General features: G+C 40.0%; 1 protein-coding gene and 1 non-coding gene across 2 annotated transcripts; both read left to right on the top strand.

The window, feature by feature from the left end:
- The first annotated feature begins 750 nt into the window (after nt 1–750).
- Nucleotides 751–2,689, top strand: LOC114397213. Its single transcript, XM_028359312.1, has 4 exons — nt 751–1,004; nt 1,403–1,497; nt 1,764–2,134; nt 2,417–2,689. The coding sequence occupies exons 1-4, from the start codon at nt 751–753 to the stop codon at nt 2,687–2,689; spliced, it is 993 nt and encodes a 330-aa protein (XP_028215113.1).
- Nucleotides 2,690–10,360: 7,671 nt separating this feature from the next.
- LOC114397766 lies at nt 10,361–10,467 on the top strand. Its single transcript, XR_003663392.1, has one exon. It is a non-coding gene; the product is annotated as a small nucleolar RNA R71 (small nucleolar RNA).
- Nucleotides 10,468–15,041: the final 4,574 nt, after the last annotated feature.

Here is a 15,041-nt window from a genome sequence, read left to right as displayed (position 1 = left end):
AACAGAAAAGAAAAAGTGGTCGCAGAAGAGGCCAACGAAGCAAACCCCACCCCGGATGAGGATGTTCCAGCGGGGAGGTTCACTGAAAAAGGGGAAGGACTCGGCAGAAAAGAGGTATCCTTGGAGGAGGCCAACGAGTTCCTCCGTATAATCCAATAGAGTGAGTTCAAGATAATCGAGCAACTCAACAAAACTCCAGCTAGGGTTTCTCTGTTAGAACTGCTCATGAATTCTGAGCCTCACCGAACATTGCTAGTTAAAGTTTTGAACAAGGCCCATGTGGCCCAAGACATGTCCATAGAAGGCTTCGAGGGGATTGTCAACAATATCACAGCAAATAACTACCTTACCTTCGCTGAGGAGGAGATTCCCGTCGAGGGACGAGGACATAATAGGGCTCTGCATGTATCTGTCAAATGCATGGATCACATCATGGCCAAAGTGCTCATTGAAAATGGCTCCAGTCTAAACGTAATGCCCAAAAGCACCTTGGAGAAACCGTCATTCAATGCTTCCCACCTGAAACCAAGCTCCAGGGTGGTCCGGGCTTTTGACGGAAGTCGCCGGGAAGTAATAGGGGAGATCGATCTCCCAGTTTATATAGGAGCACACCTGTCAAGTTACTTTTCAAGTAAAGGATATTAACCCAGGTGGGAGGGGCACTTAGTCATTGTTTCGGGGGAGGAAGATGTTCTGGTAAGCTGCCCCTCTTTTATGCCATATGTGGAGGCCACGGAAGAGTCCTTGGAAATGGCTTTTCAAACCTTCAAGGTGGTAAGCAACACTTCCGTAGAATCCCTCCTGATGCGGCCCCGCATGTCTGGCCCGTCAATGATGGTGGCACGTGTGATGTTAGGGCACGACTATGAGCCCAGAATGGGCTTGGGAAAGAATAATGATGGCATGGCCAACCTAGTGAACATCAAGGAAAACCGTGGAAATTTTGGGCTAGGCTATAAGCCCACGCGGACTGATGTGAGAATAAGCGTCGTAGAAAGGAGGGTGTGGGCCTGCAACTAAAGCTACAAGTGAGGGAGGACCTTCCTTGTCATATTAGTAAAATCTTCGTGAGTGCGGGCTTGAGACATGAAGAGCAAGTCACCATGATACACGACGAGGCCCCTCAAGAATTTTCAGACTGGGTACAGTCATGCCTTCCTAATTTTCAATTGGGAAATTGACAAGTCGTGGAACGACTCGAAGTTTCCATGATGGGCATGATGTAATGCTTTAGCTTCAACCCTACAGCTGGGCCTAGGCTTTAAGGTTCTCTCTTTGTTAAGGCGTTATGTCTTTTGCTATTAAAGAATATAATATAAAGATCTTTCCTTCATTTGTTCTTGCGCCTTCACCCATTCTCATTCATATGCATGTTTATTTCTGTTGCGTTTAAACGATATAGATCCGACGACGAGTCCTGTGAAGGTACTAATACCGAGGACCCTGCTGTCGATTTTGAACGAGAAGTGAATCGTCTTGAGGTTGAAGAAGAAGAAGGTATGCAATTTCCCCCCAAGCTAGAAAGGATGGTCGCTCAGGAAGACCGAGAGGTGAAGTTGTACCAAGAAGAAACGACAGTCGTAAACTTAGGTGTTGGCTATGAAAAGAAAGAGGTAAAGGTGGGTACGAGCATGACCACACCAATCCGAGATGAATTGGTAGTCTTGCTACGGAACTACAAGGACGTCTTCGCTTGGTCATACCAAGATATGCTTGGTTTGAACCCCAACATTGTGCAACATCGTTTCCCTCTGAAACCTAAGTGTTCCCCGGTCAAGCAAAAGCTGTGGAGGATGAAGCCAAAGATGTCCCTAAAATTAAAGAGGAACTGAAAAAGCAGTTCGATGCTGGCTTCTTGGCAGTGGCTCGATACCTGGAATGGGTGGCTAACATTGTGTCAGTCCCTAAGAAAGATGGGAAGGTACGAATGTGCGTGGAGTATCGGGACCTAAATCGAGCCAATCCCAAGGATAACTTCCCTTTGCCAAACATCGATGTCCATATAGATAACACGACCAACTTCGCTTTGTTTTCCTTTATGGATGGGTTCTCGGGTTACAATCAAATAAAGATGGTGCTGGAGGACATGGAGAAGACTATATTTGTCACCTTGTGGGGGACGTTCTGCTATAAGGTGATGTCCTTCGGGCTCAAGAATGTCGGGGCAACCTATCAGTGGGCTATGGTAGCATTGTTCCACGACATGATGCACAAAGAGATTGAAGTCTACGTGGATGACATGATTGCCAAGTCTAAGACCGAGGAAGAACATCTCGTCAACTTGCGAAAGTTGTTCGAGAGACTGCAGAAGTACCAGTTAGGATTGAACCCCACCAAGTGCACATTCGGGGTCAAGTCGAGAAAATTGTTGGGCTTCGTTTTAAGTCAGAAAAGGATAGAGGTGGATCCTAAATAGGTAAAGGCCATCCTTGAGACGCCTGAGCTGCGCACCGAGAAACAAGTCTGGGGTTTCTTGGGGCATTTGAACTACATCGCAAGGTTCATAGCACAGCTCACTGCTACCTGCGAGCCGCTTTTTAAACTCTTGCACAAGAACCAGTCTGTTCGCTGGAACAATGACTGTCAAGAGGCATTTGGAAGGATCAAACAATGCCTTATGAACTCTTTGGTACATATGCCACTGATGCCTGGGAGGCCTCTCATCCTGTACATGATGATGTTGGATTAGTCAATGGGATGCATGCTGGGGCAGCACGATGATTCCAGAAAAAGAGAACAGATTGTCTATTACTTGAGCAAAAAGTTCACAGCCTTTGAGATGAACTACTTTCTTCTAGAAAGAACGTGTTGCGCTTTGGTATAGGCATCCCATCTCCTAAGGAAGTATATGTTGATTCATACTACTTGGTTGGTATCCAGGATGGACCCAGTCAAGTATATTTGTGATAAACCCGCTCTTACGGGGCGGATCACTCGGTGGCAGGTTCTGCTTTACCTTCTCTTACGGGGCGGATGGCTCAGCATCCCCACAATGATTACCAGCCCATGCATCTGGAGTTTCCAAATGAAGAACTTATGGCCTTGTTCAAAGAGAAGTTAGAGGATAAGGATAGGGATAAGTGGATCGTGTGGTCCGACGGCACGTCCAACACCCTAGGCCATGGGGTTGGGGCGGCTTTGGTATCTCCTGAAAATCAATGCATTCCCTTCATCGCCAGATTGGGTTTCAATTGCATGAACAACATGGCCGAATATGAGGCATACGCCCTCGGGATCCAAGCGGTGATTGACTTCAACGTCAAGTTGCTCAAAGTGTACGAAGACTCAGCCTTGGTGATTCACTAGCTGAAGAGGGAATGAGAGACTAGGGATCATAAGCTGATACCCTATCAAACTTACATCAAGAAGTTGGATGAGTTCTTCAATGATGTCTCTTTCCACCACGTTCCCAGAGAGGAGAATCAAATGACCGATGCGCTCGCCACTCTAGCAGCATCCTTGTTTCAGCTGACTCCGCATGAAGACTTGCTATACATCGAGTTTAGATGTCGTGGCAAGCCCGTGCATTTCTTTTTTATATAAGAGGAAGAAGATGGTAAACCTTGGTACTTTGACATCAAGCAATACATCAAAAACAAGGAGTACCCACAAGAGGCTTCTGACAACGAAAAAAGAACATTAAGAAGGTTAGCAGCCGATTTTTTCTTGAGTGGAAGCATTCTATACAAAACAAACCATGACATGGTTTTACTCCGATGTGTGGATGGAAGGAAGGCTGAACAGATGCTAGTAGAAGTCCACAAAGGTTCCTTTGGAACACATGCCAACGGGCATGCTGTGGCATGAAAGATTCTAAGGGCGTGGTATTATTAGCTCACCATAGAGAGTGACTACTGCATCCATGTTAGGAAATGCCACAAATGCCAGACATTCGCGGACAATGTCAACGCTCTGCCCATGCCTTTAAACATTTTGGTAGCACCATGGCCCTTCTCCATGTGGGGAATAGATGTGATCGAGGCCATTGAGCCCAAGGCTTCGAACGAGCATCGCTTCATCCTGGTTGCGATCAATTACTTCACCAAATGGGTTGAAGTCGCCTCATACTCTAGCGTCATAAGAAGCATGGTGGTCAGGTTCATTAAAAAGGAAATAATCTGCCGGTATGGACTACCCAGGAAGATTATCACAGACAATGCCACCAATCTGAATAACAAGATGATGAAGGAATTATGCGAGGACTTCAAGATCCAACACCACAATTCCACACCTTACAGGCCCAAGATGAATGGGGCAGTTGAAGCAGCCAACAAGAACATCAAGAAGATTATTGAGAAGATAACCGTGTCATATAAGGATTGGCACGAGATGCTCCCTTTCGCGCTACATCGTTATCAAACCTCGGTATGCACATCAACCAGGGTAACACCATTTTCATTGGTGTACAGAATGGAAGCCGTATTACCGTTTGAGGTAGAGGTTCCTTCTTTGAGGATCCTGGCAGAGTCCGGGTTGAAAGAGTCAGAGTGGGATCAAGCACACTTTGATCAGCTCAATCTTATAGAAGGCAAGTGTCTAGCAGCTATGAGCCACGAGCGTCTGTACCAGAGACGGGTAAAGAACGCTTTCGACAAGAAGGTACGTCCGCACAAATTCAACGAGGGGGACCTTGTTCTAAAGAAGTTATCCCAAGCCCTAAAGGACAATAGGGGAAAGTGGGCTCCAAACTATAAAGGGCCTTTCATCGTAAAGAAGGCATTCTCCGAAGGAGCACTGGTGCTCGCCAACATGGATGATAAGGAGTTGCCTTCACCTGTGAACACCGATATCGTCAAGCGATATTATGCTTAGCACTTAGGGTAGCTACGAGAGTCACTACATGATTATACTCAGAGGCACCCCAAAGATTTTTTGTCCTTTGTAAACTCTGATCGCAACATCTAATGAACATTCGATTGGTGATTAACATTTCAACCCTTGTGTTGTGCCTGTTATTGCTTTAAAATGTGCATTCTCTTTTTTGGGGGGTTCGAGCCATCTCGCTTGATCTATAGGGGTGTGATCAAGGCCGTACCCGAATCAAACAAATATTAAAATGTAGTAACTAAGAAGTGATCCTAGGTCGTTTCCCAATGAGCAATGATACACCAAATGTTCATAACAGATAGCAGGAAATAGTAACAAATTGGGGGGGGGGGGGGGTTGTTTGCTTTTGTAAATTAAACAACGAGTAAAATTGAATTAGAAATTATCAGAATTAAAATACGTTGCTTCCCCTTGATTCACAAGCAAGTCTCTTATCCTAGGTTGCGAGAATTTATCCTTTATCAGTTCAACTACTTAATCCAACCCTAAATTAAATTACTAAGCGAAATTTAACATAGAGCATTCATTATGTGATTAAGCATCACACACACTAATTACTCATAAACGATCATTAAACATGAACGTAAATTAAGCGTAGAGACAATTAATCAAGCACTAAGCATGCATGAATTAATAGCAACAAATTCAAAGTAATTAGTGAAGAGGAAAAACTGAACAAAATTTAACAGTAATAATAGAACCTCAAAGAGAACTGTGCTTGATCCTCAAGAGAAAACAACGCTGCAGACTTAGCCTTCCATTAATCAAATAGAGAACAAAATTTTATTGATAAAACTAAAAGTCTGAACTGGAATTGTAAAGAAACGAAAATAAAAGAGAAAGAGAAGAGAGACTAAAACTAAAAACGAAAAATAGAAGAGAGAGAGGAGAGAGAGAACTAAATTAGAACCTTGGTGTTGTTATATAGTTTTTCAGTCCCAAAGCTTACAAATCTGTTTTAAATCCAAGCCCATAAGTAAAATCAAATCAAATCTAGATAAGATAAGATCTAGATGAAATAATATCTAGATGAGATCAAATCTAAATAATATCTAGATAAGATAAGATAACATAAGATCTAATTTTGTAGATTAAATTAGTCTGCCCTCTTCAAGTCCAAGCCCAATTCTGGATTCAAGCCCAAGCCCAATTCTAGATTCAAACTCAATGCTTCATTAATTCCTGAAATTAGATTAAAAACATCAAATTAGCTGAATGGGCCCAAATAATAAAACTGGCTAATTAATTTGACAATTAAGACTAATTAGTACTTAAAATGGTGCAAAAAGGGTTAAGAAATAGGAGAAAATAATGGCATATCAAAACCCCCCATACTTAGCCTTTTGCACTCTTGGGCAAAATGAAATAAAGAACAAAATCCAAGGATATCAAAGAGAGACAAACAAAAAATTTACATATTTCTCAATGAACATCAAGGAATGAAAGGAATGGGTAACATCTAACATGAAGAGATCCAAAGAGTCAAGACATTCGTGAAAATCATCCAAGCAACCCAATCATGGAAAAATAGTTAATCAGCTCAATAATGAAAAATGATTAAGCCTCACAAGATATACACTCTATCTCTCAAGTGTCTAGGTTACTGTTTACTCTCGAAGCATCCATGAAAACAAACACCACATAGACTTGGCAAAATTCTAAAATTGACAAACAACTTGACAACACATGCATATGAGGATCAAAAGGTCTTTAAAGGTTGTAATGGGGCCAAGGACAAGGTAGGGAAAAAAATATGGAATAAGTAGCTAAATCCCAAAGGAATAGAGGAGCAATGGGGAATAAGTAGAAATTAAGCACAAGTAGTAAACCCAAACCCTCTAATATCAACAAAATCAATCAAGGCTCCCAAATCAACTCCTCATAACAAGACCTCATTTATTCAACTTCACTTCTTTTCTTTTCTTTTTTGAACAGTACGAATTTGCAGCAATTGAAATTGTTTTTTTTTAATTTTCTTTTTTGAAGAACGAATTTGAAGATTAAAGCAAGAACTAGGCAATATACAGATACATCAAGCATGGCCAAAAATCATATCTTCCAATGAAACATACCCCCCACACTTATTCCTAGCTTATTCCCAAAACAATTCCAAAGCTCCAAAATTTCTTAAGGGTAAGGTGATATCATGGTTTTTCACTTAAGGCTTGTAATGAGCTTCAAAACAAAGAAAGGGGAACATAGGCTCAAAGGGGCTATCAAAGGAATTAATTCAAGGTAAGTCCATTTGGCTAGAAGCTTATAAGAACAAAATTGCCTTAATCATTTCCAAATATGCATGTGAATTAGGAAGCATCAACAAGAATTAAGCCAAGGCTATTGTGCAAGCAATCAATGGGGCAAAACACACCAAATGATTATGATGATGGATGGCTCAAATTCTCACAAAGGTAAACTTATCACTTTCAATTTGAGCTTTCAAAACTATCATGACATGTAGAGGAAAAACAAGGATTTCAAATCACAAAATGTCAAGAAACTTTTATTTTTAGAACAATTACCCATTACTTGAACATATCCTATAATTCAAAGACAAGCATGCAAATTTAACACAACAAAACTAACAAAATTAAACTAGAACCCAACAAAACTAACAAAATTAAATTAATTTAGCACAACTAACAAAACTAGCAAAACCAAAGAACACACTCCCCCCATACTTAAACAACACATTGTCCTCAATGTGGCACAATTAAAAGATTAAAAGCAATTAAACCATCAAATAGAATCGAACAAATGTAATAAAAGTAAAGAAGAAGATAGGAAAAGAAAAACTCCCTAAGTCATGGTGGAAAGGAAGTAAGCTGAAGTAAGGAGATCTTGTGAGCAAGGACAACCCCCAATGTGTAATTGGATGGATCGAACATTAGCTCAAATGGGGTTGTCCAATCAGGTGCCTCCTTTTACAACAAGTGGGATAGTGGAAGGGCTATTTTGCTAAAATCTCTTATAAAGCGCCTGTAGAATCCTGCCAGGCGTTCAAGCATTTGGTCAATGAATGGTAGTGGAAAATGGTCCTTTTTGGTAACCTGGTTCAGCCTCCTATAGTCGATGCGTACTCTCCAACTGTTCTGCACCCGAGTAGGAATTGGTTCCTCCTTCTCATTTTTCATCACCGTGAGGCCGGTTTTCTTTGGAACTACCTAGATGGGACTCACCCATTGGCTATCAGAGATAGGATAAATGATTCCAACTTGCAAAAGCTTGGTTACCTCCTTCTTCACTACATCAAGAATCACCGGGTTGAGTCTTCTCTGTGGTTGTCTTACTGGTTTAGCCCCATCTTCTAAATTTATTCGATGCATACATGTGGATGGGCTAACACCAGGAATGTCCGCCAGGGTCCAGCCTATAGCTTTCATATGCTTCTTGAGAACTGATAACAGCTTCTCCTCTTGCTCATCAACAAAGGAGGCAGATATAATTACTGGAAAACTTTTGCTATCATCCAAGTAAGCATATTTTAAATTTGATGGCAGAGGCTTCAATTCTGGTGTGGATGGCTGGATAGTGGTAGAAAGAGATGGTTTCTCAGCCTGTACCTCATAAAGAAAGTCAGAGGTATATGTACTTCCTGAAACATGGTTAGTTCTATCTGACTCTATAAAATCAATCTCAAGAGGTAAAACATCAGCAAACATGTAATCAATATCAAATTCAGATTCACTCTCAGCATCAAATTCAGACATATGATCAAGTACAAATTCAGATTCAATGCATGAAGAGTGACAGGCATGTAGATTAGAATGAAGATCAATCATGTATTCATCAACAATATGGTCAATTATTTCAACACGAAATATAGAAAGATCTTCAAATGGGTGTTTCATAGCATCAAGAATATTAAAACGAACAGTTATATCACCAAACTCCATAGATAGTGTGCCTGCATATACATCTATCTTAGTTCTAGCAGTTTTCATAAAAGGTCTGCCTAGAATGATGGGAACTGATCCTTTAGAAAATTCCTCCTCCATATTTAAAATATAAAAATCAACAGGGAAAATCAACTCACCAACTATAACTAAGACATCCTCTATGAAACCAGCAGGATAGGCAACACTTCTATTAGCTAAATGAATTACCACATTAGTTGACTACAAAGGACCTAGAGATAGAGAATTAAAAATAGACAGAGGCATAACACTAACAGAAGCTCCTAAATCTAGCATGGCATTGTCAAACTTATTGTTCCCTATAATACAAGGTATGCTGAATGTACCTGGATCTTTACATTTTTCAAGGATTTGGGGAACAGATTTACCAATCAATGCGGAGACATTTCTGCCCATACTAATTCTTTCACTTCCTTTAAGCTTCCGCTTATTAGTGCACAGAGCTCCTTCAAGAATTTAGCATATCTTGGAATTTGCTTTATTGCATCCAGCAGAGGTATGTTTACCTCTACTTTCCTAAATGTTTCCAAGATCTCCTTCTCTGCCTCTTCCATTTTTTTGTTGGAAATTGCTCTTGGAGGGAATGGAAGAGGGATATGCTGCTTCTCTTTAGATTCACCTGCATAGAAATTGTTAGGTAACTTACTCTTTAAATTTTTGTCATCATCTTTTTCTAGAGTAGAGTGAGGTTGGGCAGGTTCATTGGCGGATGAGGAAGATGCTACTGGTTGAGGTCCTTGACACTGCTTTCCTGACCTTAATGTAATGGCACTCACATTTTTGGAATTCTGGACAGATTGAGAAGGTAATCTATCAGAATTCTAGGACTGTTGTTGATTTAACTGTGTAGCCAACTGTCCCATCTAATTAAGCTCTGAATGGAGGCCTTGGTCTCTTGCTGAAACTGCATGTTTTGCATAGTCATTTTCCTCACAAGTTCTTCAAGGGAAGGTTGCGGAGGGGCCTCAACTGTTTGCTGTTTTTGGGGTTGTTGTTGTTGTTGCTGCTGGATTGGTGGAGGAACGTATGGTCTGCTTGGGTCAGCAGCATTTTGAAAATAAGTCTGTTGTTGTTGCTGTTGTTGTTGTGAAGGATTCGACCATCTAAGGTTGGGATGATTCCTCTATCCGGGATTGTACCTGTTGCTGGAGAGGTCATAATTATTCTGTTGTGACTGATTTTGCTGTTGAGGTTGAGGAGGTCTGTTGTAGATGTTTGCAGCATAAGCTTCAGGCTGTTCAATTGCTTCAGATTGTTGCACAGAAGGGCAAAGGTCTGTGTAGTGGTCGGCAGAGGGGCATAAACCACAAAGTCTGGCGACAGGTGCAGATTTTTGATTCATGGCCAGTTGGGTTACCAGGTCAACCAAGGCATCTAGTTTACCTCCAAGCTTCTTAGTCTCACCTGATGAATTTGTGGCTACTTCATGCACTCCTCTAATGACAATAGCATCACTTCTGGCACTAAATTGCTGGGAGTTTGAAGTCATCATCTCAATTAAATTTCTGGCTTCAAAAGGGGTCATGTCTCCAAGGGCTCCACCACTGGAAGCATTTATCATACTTCTCTCCATGTTGCTGAGTCCTTCATAAAAATATTGGAGAAGAAGCTGCTCTGAAATCTGGTGGTGAGGGCAACTGGCACATAATTTTTTAAATCTCTCTCAGTATTCATATAGGCTCTCTCCACTGAGTTGTCTAATACCTGAAATATCCTTCCTGACGGTCGTGGTCCTGGAAGCAGGGAAAATGTTTTCTAAGAATACTCTCTTGAGGTCATCCCAGCTTGTGATGGACCTTGGAGCAAGGTAATATAGCCAGTCCTTTGTCACTCCCTCTATAGAATGAGGAAAGGCCTTCAGAAATATGTGATCCTCCTGGACATCTGGTGGTTTCATGGAGGAGCAGACAATATGGAATTCTTTCAGATGCTTGTGTGGGTCTTCACCTGCAAGGCCATGAAACTTTGGAAGCAAATGGATTAGTCCAGTTTTAAGAACATATGGGACATCCTCATCAGGGTATTGGATGCACAAGCTTTCGTAGGTGAAATCCGGTGCAGCCATTTCCCTTAGAGTCCTCTCACGGTGTGGAGGTTGTGCCATATTCTCAGAATGTACAAAATTAGAATGTTCAAAATTATAATGCTCAAAATCACCAATATCAAAATGCTCAGGATGCTCAAAAGGTACTAAATGATGTCTAACTAATCTATGAAATGTCCTATCTATCTCAGGATCAAAGGGTTGTAAGTCAGATGGATTTCCTCTAGCCATACACTAAATTCAGCATGCACAACTAGTTGCCTTCTTATGCAAGTAACAGTGTAGGTTTGAACTACAGCTACCATCAAATGATGTCCAAATGACTTGAAATTTTGTGAGCAACCTTATAAAATGATGAGAAGATAGTACAAAAAATTTCAAATGACAATTTGAAGTCTAACTATATAAGCTAAAAATGATAAGTTAAGAAAAATAAGAGAATAATACCTAAAAAATAAAAAACTTTTGACAGAATCACTTTTTTTGGATGATAGAGACCTCAGTCGGCCTATGGCGGCTTGCCACAAGCAAAAGTGGTCGCTAAATCCGTCGCAAGCAAAAGTGGTCGCTAAATCCGTCGCAAAACACTATTCATAGCAAAACACCCAAAACTGAAACATAGGAAGCGCTTAACAGAAAAACTAAAACAGAACACACACTAAAAAAAATACCAAGCACTAAACAACACTAACACACACACTAACACAACACTAACAATTAAACATAAAACACGAAAGAATTAAACACTATCACGACACTAGCTATTATGAACCTTTGGACACTGCTCCCTGGCAACGGCACCAAATTTGATCGAGGTCGTATCCAAATCAAATAAATATTAAAATGTAGTAACTAGGAAGTGATCCTAGGTCATTTCCCAACGAGCAATGATACACCAAATGTTCATAACAGATAGTAGGAAATAGTAACAAATTGGGGGGGGGGGGGTTGTTTGCTTTTGTAAATTAAATAGCAAGTAAAATTGAATTAGAAATTATCAGAATTAAAATACGTTGCTTCCCCTTGATTCACAAGCAAGTCTCTTATCCTAGGTTGCGAGAATTTATCCTTTATCAGTTCAACCACTTAATCCAACCCTAAATTAAATTACTAAGAGAAATTTAACATAGAGCATTCATTATGTGATTAAGCATCACACACACCAATTACTCATAAACGATCATAAAGCATGAACATAAATTAAGAGCAGAGACAATTAATCAAGCACTAAGCATGCATGAATTAATAGCAACAAATTCAGAGTAATTAGTGAAGAGGAAAAACTGAACAGAATTTAACCGTAATAATAGAACCTCAAAGAGAACTGTGCTTGATCCTTAAGAGAAAACAACGTTGCGGACTTAGCCTTCCATTAATCAAATAGAGAACGAAATTTTATTGATAAAACTAAAAGTCTGAACTGGAATTGTAAAAAAACGAAAATAAAACAGAAAGAGAAGAGAGACTAAAACTAAAAACGAAAAATAGAAGAGAGAGAGGAGAGAGAGAACTAAACTAGAACCTTGGTGCTGTTATATAGTTTTTCAGTCCCAAAGCTTACAAATCTATTTTAAATCCAAGCCCATAAGTAAAATCAAATCAAATCTAGATAAGATAAGATCTAGATGAAATAATATCTAGATGAGATCAAATCTAAATAATATCTAGATAAGATAAGATAAGATCTAATTTTGTAGAATAAATTAGTCTGCCCTCTTCAAGTCCAAGCCCAATTCTGGATTCAAGCCCAAGCCCAATTCTAGATTCAAGCTCAATGCTTCATTAATTCCTGAAATTAGATTAAAAACATCAAATTAGCTGAATGGGCCCAAATAATATAACTGCCTAATTAATTTGACAATTAAGACTAATCAGTACTTAAAATGGTGCAAAAAGGGTTAAGAAATAGGAGAAAATAATGGCACATCAGGGTGTCGCAAGCACTTAAATAATATTGAACATAATGGACATTTGTTTGAGTTGTTGCACTTGAACTGCCCATGCATACGCATGCATATGCATAATTTTATCCTGTGAATCAAAGGATAGGAAAAGATTTGTTTCGAGTGATGGTCAATACCGCGCCGAATTCAAGGCAAAGATAAACCAAGGTAAGTGGTAGCGTAGTCATGTTTTACTGCATAGTGCCATCTCCTGTTTTCAAAGACTTAGGGACGAGTGTGAGCAACTGCCAGGCCCATGATCAACAGATCATCACCTCGCATCTGGCTCAAGACGTTAAAGAGGCGTTACTGGGAGGTGGCCTAGTATCCTTTAAGTTTCTGCTTGTGGTGTATTCATCTATTTTTCTAAAGTCATTGTTGAATATGCCTAGTTTATTCTTAATCCTAGGAATTAAAATAAACAAGCGCCAACCCAAAGGACAAAATTTTGCGAATAATTCTTGCAAAAAAAATGCACATGGTTAGCTCGCCTGCAGGAGCACCCCCTGCATAAGATGGTTTAAAAAGTGAGGGAGGGTGAGTTTTCCTCACTCAAAACTCACCCCCCTCACTAAAAAACACAACACCTATGGGATTTTCCATTTTTTCGGTCGTAAGTCACCATTGTTCACGTTTTTTGGTTCCATTTGGCATCATTACTCACCCCCAACAAGTAAGTACCTCATTCTTTGGCTCTCTAGCTTTCCATTGGTGTATTTTGATGCTCCACTTGTTCATTCTTGCTCAAATCCATGAGGCCTTTTATCCTTGAATTGATGCTTGTTTTTGTTGAGTTGGAAGGTTGTAAGCAATGGCCTTAGGCCTAAGTTGTGTTCTGAAAAGGTTGGGCATGCCGCATTGCCCCCATTCCCTTGCTATTCATGCCTAAACATGCCCTACCAAGGGCTCGGTGAAATGCCTTAATGGCATTTGCGCATGATTTTGTGAGGAATAACCTATGAAACAATTTGGTATGCATACGTTTGCCATTTTTGAACATGTAGGCAGTTGCATAAGGGCTAGAATGTTTACCCCAAATATACCCTAGGCCTAGGAACCAAAGCTTGTTTTTGGGTGCAAGAGAACACAAAAGTGGGTGCATATTAGGTGAAGCTACCATTTTAGGCCAGCAATCGGCTTTGGGCTACACCATGATATTTTCCTTACACCTAGATGTTTAGAAATGTTATTCATCATGAACATAAAGGTGTAGAGTAGGTAGCAAAAATGCCTTTGTTAGTTTCCTTATTAATTTAGGTAGCAAAAATACCTTTGATAATTTATATATGTAATTTAGGTAGCAATAATACTTGAATATGTATATATGTAATTTAGGTAGCAAAAATACCTTTGTTAATTTATATATGTAATTTAGGTAGCAAAAATACTTGAATATGTATATATGTAATTTAGGTAGCAAAATACTTGGATGTGTGTACATGTAATTTTTGGTAGCCAAAATGCCTCATAAATGTATATGTGTTGCATGTTAGGTAGCAAAAATGCCTCATAAAATGTATATGTGTTGCATGTTAGGTAGCAAAAATGCCTCATAAAATGTATGTATGTTGCATTAGGTGGCAAAAATACCTTATCAATTTAGGTAGCCAGATGCCTTATTAATTTAGGTAGCAAAAATACCTTATTAATTTAGGTAGCAAAAATACTTGAATGCATAGTATGCAATTTTTGGTAGCAGAAATACTTGAATGTGTATGAGTGTAATTTTTAGGTAGCAGAATGTCTTGCGCGCATGTATATTCATAAATGTACTTCATAAGGAAATGTGTGTATGAGTTTGCTCTAAGTTTACATTGATATTGTGTTTGTTGGAGGAAGTTGTATGCTATTTTTGCTTGACTTTGCTATTTCTGGTGCATTGACTTTACAAATGTGTTTTGCAGGAGATGGCCCCGAGAAAGCTTCCATCAAAGACGTCCAAGAAGGACACCTCCAGAGAAGGCTCCAGCGTTGCCCCACAGAGACAACTAATGGTCATCCGCACCTTTGTCATCTAGAGACGACAAGTCCGATGACACGCAGAGACAAATATGGTCATATATTCTTTTCGTCGAAGACTCAATGTCTATCGACCGAGACTACTTTAGTCTCACCTTGTCATCCAAAGACAATCGAGTCCGATGACACGTGGAGACAACTCATATGATGGAAGGCTGCTATTATCTTGTGTCAGTTAGAGATGTATTTTCTTCCTTCATTTATTCACATCATGGTTCACTTAATTGTTCATCTGGTAAGGAAAATTAAATTGTGCGGTCCGGTTTATTTATCGTGGATGTACCCGGTTGAGCA

The sequence above is a fragment of the Glycine soja genome, chromosome 18, assembly GCF_004193775.1.
Source record: "Glycine soja cultivar W05 chromosome 18, ASM419377v2, whole genome shotgun sequence".
Taxonomy (NCBI): Eukaryota; Viridiplantae; Streptophyta; class Magnoliopsida; order Fabales; family Fabaceae; genus Glycine; species Glycine soja.
Note: the sequence above shows the minus strand (reverse complement) of the source record. Positions and strands in the feature narration are given on the sequence as shown.